The sequence below is a fragment of the Mytilus trossulus genome, chromosome 7, assembly GCF_036588685.1.
Source record: "Mytilus trossulus isolate FHL-02 chromosome 7, PNRI_Mtr1.1.1.hap1, whole genome shotgun sequence".
Taxonomy (NCBI): Eukaryota; Metazoa; Mollusca; class Bivalvia; order Mytilida; family Mytilidae; genus Mytilus; species Mytilus trossulus.
Window position 1 is genome coordinate 45,869,969 of NC_086379.1, and position 13,386 is coordinate 45,883,354.

Consider the following 13,386-nt stretch of genomic DNA (forward strand, 5'->3'; position numbering starts at 1 on the left):
GCAGTGTACTACATTGTTATTGAAGATTCTTTAAATTTAAAAAAATAATACTTGATATTTTAGGATGAGGTATGACAATGAACTTTAACAGGGTGAACATTATAAAGTTAACTTATGTATTTATTTCTGTCATGACACATAAATATCACTGTATGGAAAGAGAGAATCTAGAGATTGCTTTACTCATATATATTTATTTCTATGTCAGAAGACATAAATATCACTGTATGGAAAGAGAGAATCTAGAGATTGCTTTACTCATATATATTTATTTCTATGTCAGTACACATATAAAATATCACTGTATAGAAAGTGAGAATCTAAAGAATACTTGACTCCTATCTGTTTATTTCTATGTATTATATAGAAAGTTTGAATCAAGAGATTGCTTTACTCATATGTATTTATTTGTATGTCAGAACACATAAATATCACTGTATGGAAACAGAGAATCTAGAGAATCATGCTGAACTCCTATCTATTTATTTCTATGTAATTTATAGAAAGTGAGAAAGTGAGAATCTAGTGAATGCTTATATTTATTTCTATGTCAGGACACATAAATATCACTGTGCAGAAACTGAGAATCTAGAAAACAGTTGACTAGTGTGAGCTGCCATAAAGTTGTACTTAAAGCACTAGTAAAAAAACATAAAACTACGCTGTTTTGGGTTAAGTACTTTAGGATACTAAAATATTTGTGTGTACAATTGTCAAAATCTGGGAGATGAAACATTAGTCATCAGTTTTCTTTAATTTCTCAATCCAAAGTCTAAGCATATTCATTATAGTCCATTATAAAACATTATTTCATATAAAGATATAATAAGTTTGCTGAAATATTTTTACATATACATGTACTAACATAACATAACTATGATTGTCTTGATGGAGGTTCTTCTTTATTCTTTAAATCCTAAAAAAAAAAATCTTTTTCTTTAAAAGCAATGCCTTTTCTGTAAACTTTTCATTAAAATTATCTTTAATACTATTAATAAGTTCTGTAATTGTATGATTTAGTTTATTTTCCATAATTATTCTTTTATACTTTTGCATCCTATTACCCAGTACTCTATTCTTCCTCATTTTTCTCCATTTGTCATTTTGGTGTCATACCACCAATTAAAAGTCCCTATCTGTTCAAACAAATTTTACAATTTTCACAGCTTTCTAAATATTTTACCTTAAACTTCATAGAAACCAGGTATATCCTGAATCCTACATGTATCAGCTTTCTACATGCTAATTTTCAACAGATGTTTAAAATCATATAAAAAAGAAAAGGTCTTCTGAATAGAGGTACCACTAAGAATAACCCCCTGGTTTTCTGGAAATCTTAAATTAGTATACTATGGAGTGCATTAATCCTCAATTTTGAATGCAAACTCAAAACAAGTAAATTTTAGCTCAAAATGGTCTTAATATATTTCTCTTTCACCAATAGTTTCATTTCTGCCAATTTGTTGGTTAGTTTAAGTAAACAATGACATCAAATGCACTATTTTTTGTCCGAGAAGGGCTACTTTCACATACGTTCTAAATTTGAGGGAGTAATTGGTAGTATGACACCTAAATGGGGCCCTTATTCTCTTATCCTTAACCCCATCCAGACCCTAAGTCGTTGGTCCATAGATCCTGTATGTATAATCAATGTAAGTTAGCCATATTTGAGTCATAAAATTTACCATGATCACATATTTAGAATATTTCAATAATCATACCAACTTATGGGTACATACCAGTACATATCATATATTTCAAACATACTATTTTATTTATACATATTTACAAGGAAAAAAGTGTTGTTTATGGATGTTTTTTTAAAAGGTGAACACATTTGAGAGAGTGAAAAGAAATTCCCCATCAGTCTGTGTCACTGAAACCATCACCATAATGATGTGCCAATGATGTTTACTCAAATGAATTTTAAATTTTACGAAAAGTAGTATCTCATGAAAAAAATAAATCCTCAGTACACTTTAATTCCTTAAGGCAAAATTAAACATACATGAAGAAATTGCCATATAGGGTGAATTTATGAAGTAATAATTTTATTATGGTTTTCATCACATGACCTATCAGTCCAATCAATACATGTCACATGACCTATTAGTCCAATCAATACACATCATTTGATATATCCTCTGTGTTATGTTTTAAGATATTTTGTTAAGAATTGTACTCATGTTAAATTATGAATAATTAATGTAAATAAAATTACATTTTAAAATAATAATAACTGTTTTTGATTTGTTTTTAACACGCACCTATACGATCATAATATAAAATTGTTGTTTAAAACTCATTTATGTTTTGCCTATGATGAAAGTTGCAGTATGCCAAACATATGGGTTACTTTCCGACATTGACAGTCCTGTAAACTGTGTGTGTAAAGCTTAATATTTCAGAAGATAGGAGACCTGAATGCATCATCATCATGTTCACTTGTCAGTCATTTAGAGTTCACCTGACCTTGACCTTTTTTCATAGATCAGTGATCAAGGTTAAGTTTTTGTGGTGAAGTCCATACCCTAAATACTAGTACTATAAGTGAAAGTTCATTTTTATACGACCGCAAATTTTGAAAAAAATTTCGTCGTATATTGCTATCACGTTGGCGTCGTCGTCGTCGTCGTCGTCCGAATACTTTTAGTTTTCGCACTCTTACTTTAGTAAAAGTGAATATAAATCTATAAAATTTTATCACAAGGTTTATGACCACAAAAGGAAGGTTGGTATTGATTTTGGGAGTTTTGGTCCCAACATTTTAGGAATTAGGGGCCAAAAACGGCCCATATAAGCATTTTCTTGGTTTTCGCACTATAACTTTAGTTTAAGTTAATAGAAATCTATGAAATTTTGACACAAGGTTTATGACCACAAAAGAAAGGTTGGAATTGATTTTGAGAGTTTTGGTTTCAACAGTGTAGGAATTAGGGGCCACAAAAGGGCCCAAATGAGCATTATTCTTGGTTTTCGCACAATAACTTTAGTTTAAGTAAATAGAAAATAATGAAATTTAAACACAATGTTTATGACCACAAAAGGAAGGTTGGTATTGATTTTGGGAGTTTAGGTCACAACAGTTTAGGAATTAGGGGCCAAAAAGGGACCCAAACAAGCATTTTTCTTGGTTTTCGCACCATAACTTTAGTATAAGTAAATAGAAATCTATGAAATTTAAACACAAGGTTTATGACCATAAAAGGAAGGTTGGTGATGATTTTGGGAGTTTTGGTCCCAACAGTTTAGGAATAAGGGGCCCAAAGGGTCCAAAATTAAACTTTGTTTGATTTCATCAAAATTGAATAATTGGGGTTTTTTGATATGCCGAATCTAACTGTGTATGTAGATTTTTAACTTTTGTCCCTTTTTCAAATTGGTCTACATTAAGGTCCAAAGGGTCCAAAATTAAACTTCGTTTGATTTTGACAAAAAATTAATCGTTTGGGTTTTTTGTTATGCTGAATCTAAAAATGTACTTAGATTCTTGATTATCGGCCCAGTTTTCAAGTTGGTCCAAATCGGGGTCCAAAATTAAACTTTGTTTGATTTCATCAAAAATTGAATAAATGGGGTTCTTTGATATGCCAAATCTAACTGTGTATGTAGATTCCTCATTTTTGGTCTTGATTTCAAATTGGTCTACATTAAAGTCCAAAGGGTCCAAAATTAAACTTAGTTTGATTTTAACAAAAATTGAAATCTTGGGGTTCTTTGATATGCTGAATCCAAACATGTACTTAGATTTTTGATTATGGGCCCAGTTTTCAAGTTGGTCCAAATCAGGATCTAAAATTATTATATTAAGTTTTGTGCAATAGCAAGTCTTTTCAATTGCACAGTATTGCCCAATGGCAAGAAATATCTTATTGCAAAATATTGTGAAATAGCAATTTTGTTTTTAATTAGAGTTATCTTTCTTTGTTTAGAATAGTAAGCAAGAAATATCTAATTGTAAGAATTTTTTTTATTTGGAGTTATCTTTCTTTGTCCAGAATCAACTTAAATCTTTGTTATATATATACAATATACAATGTATATTCACTTTTTACTACCAACTGATAAATTAAAATAATCTTTACCATTCAATGATAACAAGCAGTTTTTTACATCTTAATATTTTATGATGTATTTAAATGAGTAGTTATTCTTGCAAACTCCATTAGAAATTTAAATTGAGATTAGTTTTGGAATAAGGGAAAGGGTGATGTGATTAAAAAAATTGGATTCAATTTTCTCATTTGAAATTCATAAATAAAAAGAAAATTTCTTCAAACATTTTTTTGAGAGGATTAATATTCAACAGCATAGTGAATTGCTCTAAGAGAAAACAAAAATTTTAAGTTCATTAGAACACATTCATTCTGTGTCAGAAACCTATGCTGTGTCAACTATTTAATCACAATCCAAATTTAGAGCTGAATCCAGCTTGAATGTTGTGTCCATACTTGCCCCAACCGTTCAGGGTTCAACCTCTGCGGTCGTATAAAGCTACGCCCTGCAGAGCATCTGGTTGAAGGTGGTATGGTGACCTCTAGTTGTTAATTACTGTATTGTTCTCTAGTGAAGAGTTGACTCATTGGCAACCAAACCACATCTTTTTATATAACATCTATTTTGTGTATGGAATGAATGCATTGTGTTCATGTTGTCTGGCAGTGTTCATCTGGTCTTGCAATCATTTTCATTGTTTTTGTCGAGCCTGCAACTTTTGTTGCAGAAAGCTCGACATAGGGATAGTGATCCAGTGGTGGCTGTGTTAGCTAACTTCTTAAAAGCTTTATATTTCAGAAGGTGGAAGACCTGGATGTTTCATACTTTGTATATAGATGCCTCATGTTACGAACTTTCTGTCAGTCACATGTCCAATGTCCTTGACCTCATTTTCAATTTTTAATGTTAAATTCTCTTTTATTATAAGTAATATGATAACTATATTTAGTATGTGCGTACCTTGCAAGGTTCTCATGCCGGTCAGACAGTTTTGATGGTCAAGTCCATATCTCAGATACTATAAGCAATAGGTCTTCTATATTTGGTGTATGGAATGATTGTAAGGTGAACATGTTTACCATTAGACCCCCACGTTTGAAGGGTCATATTAATTCAATGGAAATAATGACCCTAATAGAAAAAGTCCACTTATGAGAAGTTGTGTCATGAATAATGTAAAATTACAGCAGAAACATGTCCTTGTATTGAGAGCACATTTTGTACCCCTTAGAATGTCCACAGAAACATCAACTGATCTCAGTTAATACATGTATTTGGCAATCAAAAGCTATGTCTACCTACTTAGACATCACAGAGTTTGTTTCTTGCATAAAAAACACAACAGGCACCACAAGTGGAGTAGGAACAGTTTACCCTTCCAGAGCACCTGATTTTACTCAAGGATTTTAGTGACATTAATGTTGCTCAGTCTTTATTATTCTGTTGTGTTTCGTATACTGTTGTTGGTCTTTTGGTATTTTCTTTTTTTGCCATGATGTTGTGACTTTTTGTTGTCAGTTTTGTTTTACAACTTAGGAGTTTGTCTATCTCTTTGGTATCATTCACCTTTTTTAAAACTGTTTAAAGACTGGTGAAACAGTTTGATCCAGGTTACTTGACCTTGATTGATCTCTTTGCCTGATCACTTTTGAATTAAACTTATATAACAAGAATGTGTCCCCAGTACATGGATGCCCCATCTGCACTATCATTTTCTATGTTCAGAGAACCGTGAAAATGGGAGAAAATTTCTACTTTTGGCATTAAAATCAGAAAGATCATATCATAGGGCACATGTTCATCAAAAACTACCTCAACCAAAAACTTTAATCTGAAGCGGGACAGACGGAGGAACGAACAAAGGAACAGACGTACGGATGAACGAACGGATGCACAGACCAGAAAACATAATGCCCATAAATGGGGTAGAAAAACTAGAATGTGTCAATAGCATTCAGATGCACTACTTAGTTTCAAGTGGATTGGACTTAATTTCATCAAAAACTACTTTGACCAAAAACGTAAACCTGAGGCAGGACAACAAAACAAACAGACGGAGGAATGTACAAACAAAATGACACACAGACTGAAAAATATAATGCCCTTCTACTATCAGAGATAGGCCATTATAAGATGTAGTATGATTGCCAATGAGACAATCCTCCATCCAAGTTGCAATTTGAGCAGTATTTGGTGGGGTTTGTGATGCTTAGTCTTTAGTTTTCTATGTTGTGTTTTGTGAACTTTCATTTGTCTGTTTGTCTTTTTCTTTTTTAGCCATTGCATTGTCAGTTTATTTAGATCAATGTCACTCTGGTATATTTCGAGGCGGTGTTTTGATCTCTTTTGTTATGAAAACCACTATAGGTCAAAGTACCATCTTCAACATGGAGCCTTGGCTGTGTCTGTTTTACTAAAAGTACATTGCAAGAAAAAAGGAAAAAAAAAACATAAGACAAAACATAACACTAGAAGAACTATAGATAAATTAGTGCTTTTTAATATACAATGTGGATAATATAACAATGAAAAAATTCTGATGTAAGAAAAAATTGTCTATTTAATGATTGCAGTAAAATTTATATGCATTCACACATACAATTCTAACATGATCCATACATATAATGCATAATTAATAGAATGAATAAATCACAGATTTTCACATGTTCAAAAACAATCGACTCATAATTAGAAAATAAATAAATAAATAAATACAGTAAAACAAGAAACATTTTAAAAGATATGTATAATTGATCAATATAATTTAATAAATAACTCATTTAAAAATTCCAATTAGCAAATTTTAACAAGTAAATGGATATATGCAACATATTCCTTATCGATAATCTGTTTGTTTCATTTGTACAGAGTTGTATTTGAAGAATCAGAGGAAAAAAATCAAAAAAATTTGAGCCTTTCACCAATGGAAAATTACATACTTAAACAGAAATTTGTGTATCAAATATCGTTCAAATTTCTTTCAAAATTAATACAGATTTTCCCAATAATTCCTTTGAAACTTTACTTTTTTCACATGTACCAATTTTCATGGATTGAGGGAATTTTTCATTTTCATGGATATTTGATTTCATGTTTTGCCAAAGTCTGCTTACATGTCTATATAACTTTTGTTAAGGGTTATACATTGAAATTAGGGTTACCAGAAAATCCCTGAAAATTGGTATCCAACGAAAAATAATGAATCCACAGTATAAGTGATATAGAATGTATTCTAGCGTAAAAATTAACACAAATCAAAAACATATTACCTACAATAGTATTACCATATATGACCATTAAATGGTTGATAAGTAAAAATATCACAAAATGTAAACACAAAAGATATTCCAATACCCAGAAGACAACAGGACAGGAAGTCTGATGAGGTCACTATACACCTATTTCAAGTTCAGAAACTGTACTTTTTCAACTGACCTATATATTTGGCCAGTTGACAAACCACATTTGCAAAGCAATCACTTTTTGTCTCTTTCCATCAAAAACTTTCTGTCTACAAGAATATAAAAAAAGATAGAAATGTTCTCATTTGCAACAACATGCATGATCTCATTTACAACAGGAAATAATTTTCAAGAAGATTCAAGAACAAATCTGCAACTATAAATTTAAAAAAGAAGGTTTCAAAAGGTGAGGTATCTTTGTGGGGACATTATCATAAACAAATGAAAGGAAAGTTGCAAATTTTGTATACTATAGTAAGTTTGGAAATGGAATGTTCATGGCTGTTTTTTGTTTACAATTTTATTTAACAAACAAATAGAAATAAAATCTGGTTCTTTCCCAATAATCACAATGGTTGGCTGTGAGACTAAGTCTGTTTCCCAACCATTATTGAAATTCTTGCCAATACATGTATCTTAATATTTTCATATTCCGAAGGCATACCAGATATTTAACGGAGGGGACCAACCTATAATGGTGAAAACAAGATACTTTTTTATAATTGTAAAATGCTCATACAAATAATTTTGGTAAAATAATTGAACTTGACTAGAACTATGAAAATAAAATACCGTTTTAGCAAAAATTGAAAATTTAATGGACAGCTTATCTATTACATGAATTTTTGTTGCTTCTAATTATTGCAAGATACCAGTCCTAATCCTACCAAGAAGGGAAATAACTCATCTTAACTCATAATTACAATTTTGGAATAAAACTATGTCTTTAAAAGACATAATGTCCATATACACGAACAAAAAGAAGGGGAGGTAATTTCATAGTGCCTGGTGACAGACACTGATGAAATTGTTTTTATTTCCAAATTTCTTTATGTTCAGTTGTACTTTTGGGTATCTAAATACCAAGCATATCACAGGAAAATTCACAATACTACCAATTAACCATTTTTTCACAAAAGAAACTAATAACTTTGAAAAAATCACATAGCTATTCTATCACATCATTCACACAAAAATATTGTTCAACCCAAAAGAATTATCTTGTATGTAGAGCATCAAATTTGAAAAAAAATATACTTGTATGCAGAGCATCAAATTCCCAAAATAATTATTTGTATGGAGAGCATCAAATTTGAAAAAAAATATTTGTATGGAGAGTCTCAAATTCCCAAAAGAATAATCTTGTATGGAGAACCTCAAATTCCCAAAAGAATGATTTGTATGGAGAGCCTCAAATTTCCACAAGAACTATGTTGCATGGAGAGAATTAAATTCCCAAAAGAAAGATTTGTATGGAGCGCATCAAATTTAAATTAGAATAAATGTACAGTAATATGCATTTTCTGTTGGATGCTCTGTGTAATTATAGTTGTTTTGTGTATTGGGTCTATGAATTATGTATGATAAATGAAGGAATAAAAGTTTGTGTTTAGCATTATTGGCAAAATCATGTTCGCAACTGAAACCCCTTTTATATATCGTATATCTGTCATTATTCAATTTTTCTGATAAAAAAAAAGCTGCAAGACAATTCAAAAAAGGCAAAAAGTTATATCAGATCCATTTGGGTTGAACAAACAAACTCATAAATCAAGTATATATATAATTTTCATTGTAGTTTATACCCTGCATTGAAAATTCTGATTGCATGAACAATTTGTACAAATGTGTCAATAATAAATTGAAAAAAATGTATCACAAGAAATAGTAAAATAATGAATATTCTAATAAAAATATAATGTATTAAACTATGTTTATGGGAACTGGACTTAGTGAAAAAAAGTTATACATGTAGCACTAAATAGTGAAGAAAATTGTATAAAATTAGACCTCTATATGGTGTATAGAAATTACTGATGAAATACAATATTTGCATTTTACTACTGAATTTCAGAATATTCTTTTTGAAAGTGTAATTGACAACAAATTTTATAAAAAGACTTAGTAAGTAAATTGACTTCAAAGTAAAAAAGTATGCATTTTTTTCAATTATCATCTTGAGAATCGGCTGAATGTAAACGTCTTCTTAAAGTCAGGTGACCTTGTGACAGTTTATTTATCACAGTTTTGCTCTGATCTGAGTCTTCTATACGTTTATCACAATGTCCGTCTGCTCCTGAGGGACTAATGGAATTATGGGAAACACTGTCACTACTTCTAGAAGGCACTGGGGTATTAACTCGAGGAACAGAAAGGGAAGATTGATCTCCGCCTTCTTCACTCGACGGACATTCTACGACAGGAATGGAAAGAAACAATGGTGACAGTCGTGGTGGTTTTGGTGATCTAGGAATAGTCAATGATGAATTTGGTAACAATAATTTGTCTGGTGAATTTTTTGTAGAATTTGTTGATAAACATGACGAGGATGACAGGTGTGATGAATGCTCTGGAATTTCTATAGACAAGTGTGATGGTGGTAATGGTGAACGACACATTGGTATTGAGTGACATGGATTTAAATTGTTTGTTGGTGTGGAAACCAAATTCATTGGTGGATTTATTATTCGATCACTGTTTGCAGAAGTTGCTTCTGGTACAACTGTGGAACAAACTGAACTTTCATTAACAGCAGTACCCTCCCTTGTCCATGGAGGAGATACCTGCTCCTGTTCGTCCTCTGTCTCTGGAGGGGTACCAGTAATCAAACGCACCTCTTCATCACAGGCAGCTTCATCAGCTGACCAGTCAAACGAACCTGAATCTAATGTATTATCACGAGAATGAGGATGTTTTCTACATGGACTTTTCAATGGTGCAGACTCACCAGAATTGTCTGGAGACAAAGTTACATTTTTATCCGATTGCGAGACACTATTGTCCCTTGTCAATGAGCTAGCATTAGATGCATCAGATATATTTCTAATATAAATGCGTGAACGTCTTTCCCTTCCACCTCTTCGCTGAGCCAACATGTGCTTGTCTCTAATTTTAACTTTTTCTGCCCCACTAGATTGACTCCTGTGTAGTGGATTGTGTTTGGCAGCACTCCGACAACTAATGTTAGACATTTTACACTTACAAATTTCACAGCCTTTGTGGCCACCATCTTTGTTTTGTACAAGCAATGACGGATGAGACTGAGAAACTGTTCCAATTTTCTTTTTCGTCTCTGATAATTCATATAAATTCAATAAAATACATTTATCCACAGCAGGTGGACTTTCGCTAACTACTTTTTGGCGGACAAGTCTCCGACGATGTCTCTGTGATGGGGCAGTAGACTTTTTTAATTCGTCTGCTATTTTTGGAATGACGTTTTCACTACTATTATCAATGTTTGTCTCAGTATAACTTGATGAATCGGAATAATATGATGGGGTTAATGGGACCTCTAAACTTGATCCAGAGGCATCGAGACTCATATCTAGATTACTGTTATAGCTGGATACCATTATGTCTATTGGTACCAACAAAGTACCTGTAATAAGTTTCGATCAATTAGTACAATGTATCAATTTATCAGACATAAATATTCCAATGAAGATTTAAAAATTGTTTGATTTAAGATTTTGAAATATCTAATTCAATTTCTGAAAAAAAATCCCTTGAATCAATTCATGAAGATTAGTGTTAACCCTTTTCAAGCTTTACATTAGAAAATGGTGCTTTGAATATGATTCTGTTTGTCTAGAACAGATTAACAACACATTTTCATCTCGTTTGGGCATAAGAAATGCTATTTGATATCAAACAATCTAATTCTTGGTTATGATTTGCATGCTGATTTGAAAATAAAACTGGCATTAGTATTAAACAGTTGTCAATAATCATATAATGAGATTATGAGAGGGTACTTTTTTGTGGTGTCTTGTGTACTATTTTTTGTGTTTTTTTTTCACCATGACAATGCAAGCTTATTTTCGATCTATGAGTTTGAATGACCCTCTTGTGTCTTTAGCCTCTCTTTTATACTAATTTATATAAAAGTCTGAAATTTGACTTACTTCTAACAGAACGGTCAGATAACTGTTCGTTGCTTGGTGGACAAAATGTAAAGCTTGGTGGCAGTGAGAACTGTTTTGAGATGGGAGTTCTCAGACGACGGATATATCCTGGTATGGGCGTTGGAATCTTTACTGATTTCTGAAATGATGCATCAAATTGACAGTTTTATTAAATGCACAACATTAAGTGTTGTTATTCTGCAGTTTACATGTTGTATTGTACTATTATATTATTTATTTTTGCATTTGTCAGTGCTTAGTGTTTTGTTTGTACTGTATGTCACCTAGTGTTGTCATTTTATTTTTAGCAATTCCACAAATAAGCAGGAGGGTTGGCTAGCCATAACACCAGGTTCAACCAACCATTTTTGCAAAAAATGTCCTGTACCTAGTCAGAAATAAGTTAGTTATTTTCAAATAGTTCGTTTTAATGTATGTTGGCATTAGGGCCTTTTTTGGCAGTTCAGTTGTTTTCCTCTCTTAGCTGACGTGCTTTCCTCAGTTTTAGTTTGTGACTCGGTTTGTTTTTATCTAAACAATTTATGACTATTGAATGTTGCTTTTGTTTTACCCTAAACATTGAGGAACATTCACATCTCAAATCACATATTCTACAACAAATAATGTTCATCATCTTGAAGTTTAGATTATTAACTGGAAAATATCTACAATAAAACAGTTTCAGATTTCGTTTTTATGATGCTCTTTTGTTATAATGTTTTGTTTCTAATTGTAGTTTTAATTTCATTTACAGAAAATTATTCAATGACCATTCTCTGATTATATAATACTGATTTTACTTCTCAATTCTGAAAACAGCCTTAATATCATATCTATTTGTGAGTTTTGTTTAAAACACCCCAGTGCAGAAATGCTACAATGGGCCAACATAGATACAGAGCTTATTATATATGGCAATAAAATAATCGTGCTACTTGAAAACTTAAATTATATTAGTACTTTTAAAGTATTTAAAGAATACCTGGTCAGTAGATTTTTCAGACAATTTGGAATCGTCCTTTTGTTCACCCCCTTCCTCAGCATCATTGTTTTCACCATCCCCAACCTCAGCTCCGTCGTCTGCCATCACCCTGTGAGATTCCTGAAAATATATCATGTTTGTTTTATATAAATTGTTTGCACTGGTTAATTATTATGACCTTGATATCAAAGAAGGTAATTTTTTCACAAAATCATGCAAATCATTGCCACAAAATTTTCAGAAAAAAACCCACATCAGTAGAACTGAATAGGCTGTTTGGTCTAAATTGAAAAAAAACATATATTTTTTTAACTTTGTTAACCAGAATGAAGACATCTGCTTATGGAACAAAATAAAGAATAAAGACTGTTAAAATTTCACATGGTATGGTATGACCACATAAACCTTGGTGCAATATATCAAGAAGTTGTTACAAGTAGATGCTAAGAAAATGGTTATGAAAATATCACATATGTACATGATGTTTTTATGATGTAAAATATTGTCAAACAGGAAGTTAAACATCAAAGGAACTTAAAATGTGCCATATTATATGACATAATGAGATGAAGCTTGTTGCCATATATCAATAAAATGCTTTGCTGAGCACAGCTAGATACGGCCCCAAAGGTCTTAAGCTGAAAAGTTGGGGAAAGTTTGGACACAATATTCAAGCTTGTTACCGTCTAGGCATAATACAGATAACAAGGATGACCACACCAACAATTTTTGCCGTCATATAAAAGGCTTACAATTGCAAATGCTGAATTAATTGAGGCCGAAAAGTTTTACAGACACACGTATCAGTGAAATTCTTTAAAAATAATATGTACATAACAATTATTGATATAGCTTTTATCTTATCATTTAGCTATAAATTTCTTCAATTTAACAAAGTAATAAATATACACCCAGAAGAAATTATAGGTCATTAAGATAAGACTTCATCAACCTAGCAATGAAATGCATTTTTATGAACCAAAATTATATGTTGTTATTTCAAATATTTATAGTACTGCCTCACAAAATTATATTAAGA

General features: G+C 31.5%; 1 protein-coding gene across 1 annotated transcript in view; it reads right to left on the reverse strand.

The window, feature by feature from the left end:
- Positions 1-6,461: 6,461 nt before the first annotated feature.
- Positions 6,462-13,386, reverse strand: part of LOC134725166 (voltage-dependent T-type calcium channel subunit alpha-1H-like) — a 102,338-nt gene continuing 95,413 nt past the window's right edge. Inside the window, exons 32-34 of the mRNA XM_063588770.1 lie at positions 12,348-12,467; positions 11,366-11,504; positions 6,462-10,839 (exon numbers count right to left, since the gene is read on the reverse strand). Of these exons, the coding sequence (XP_063444840.1) occupies positions 9,404-10,839; positions 11,366-11,504; positions 12,348-12,467 (1,695 nt within the window). The 3' untranslated portion in view covers positions 6,462-9,403. The remainder of the gene's footprint in view (positions 10,840-11,365; positions 11,505-12,347; positions 12,468-13,386) is intronic.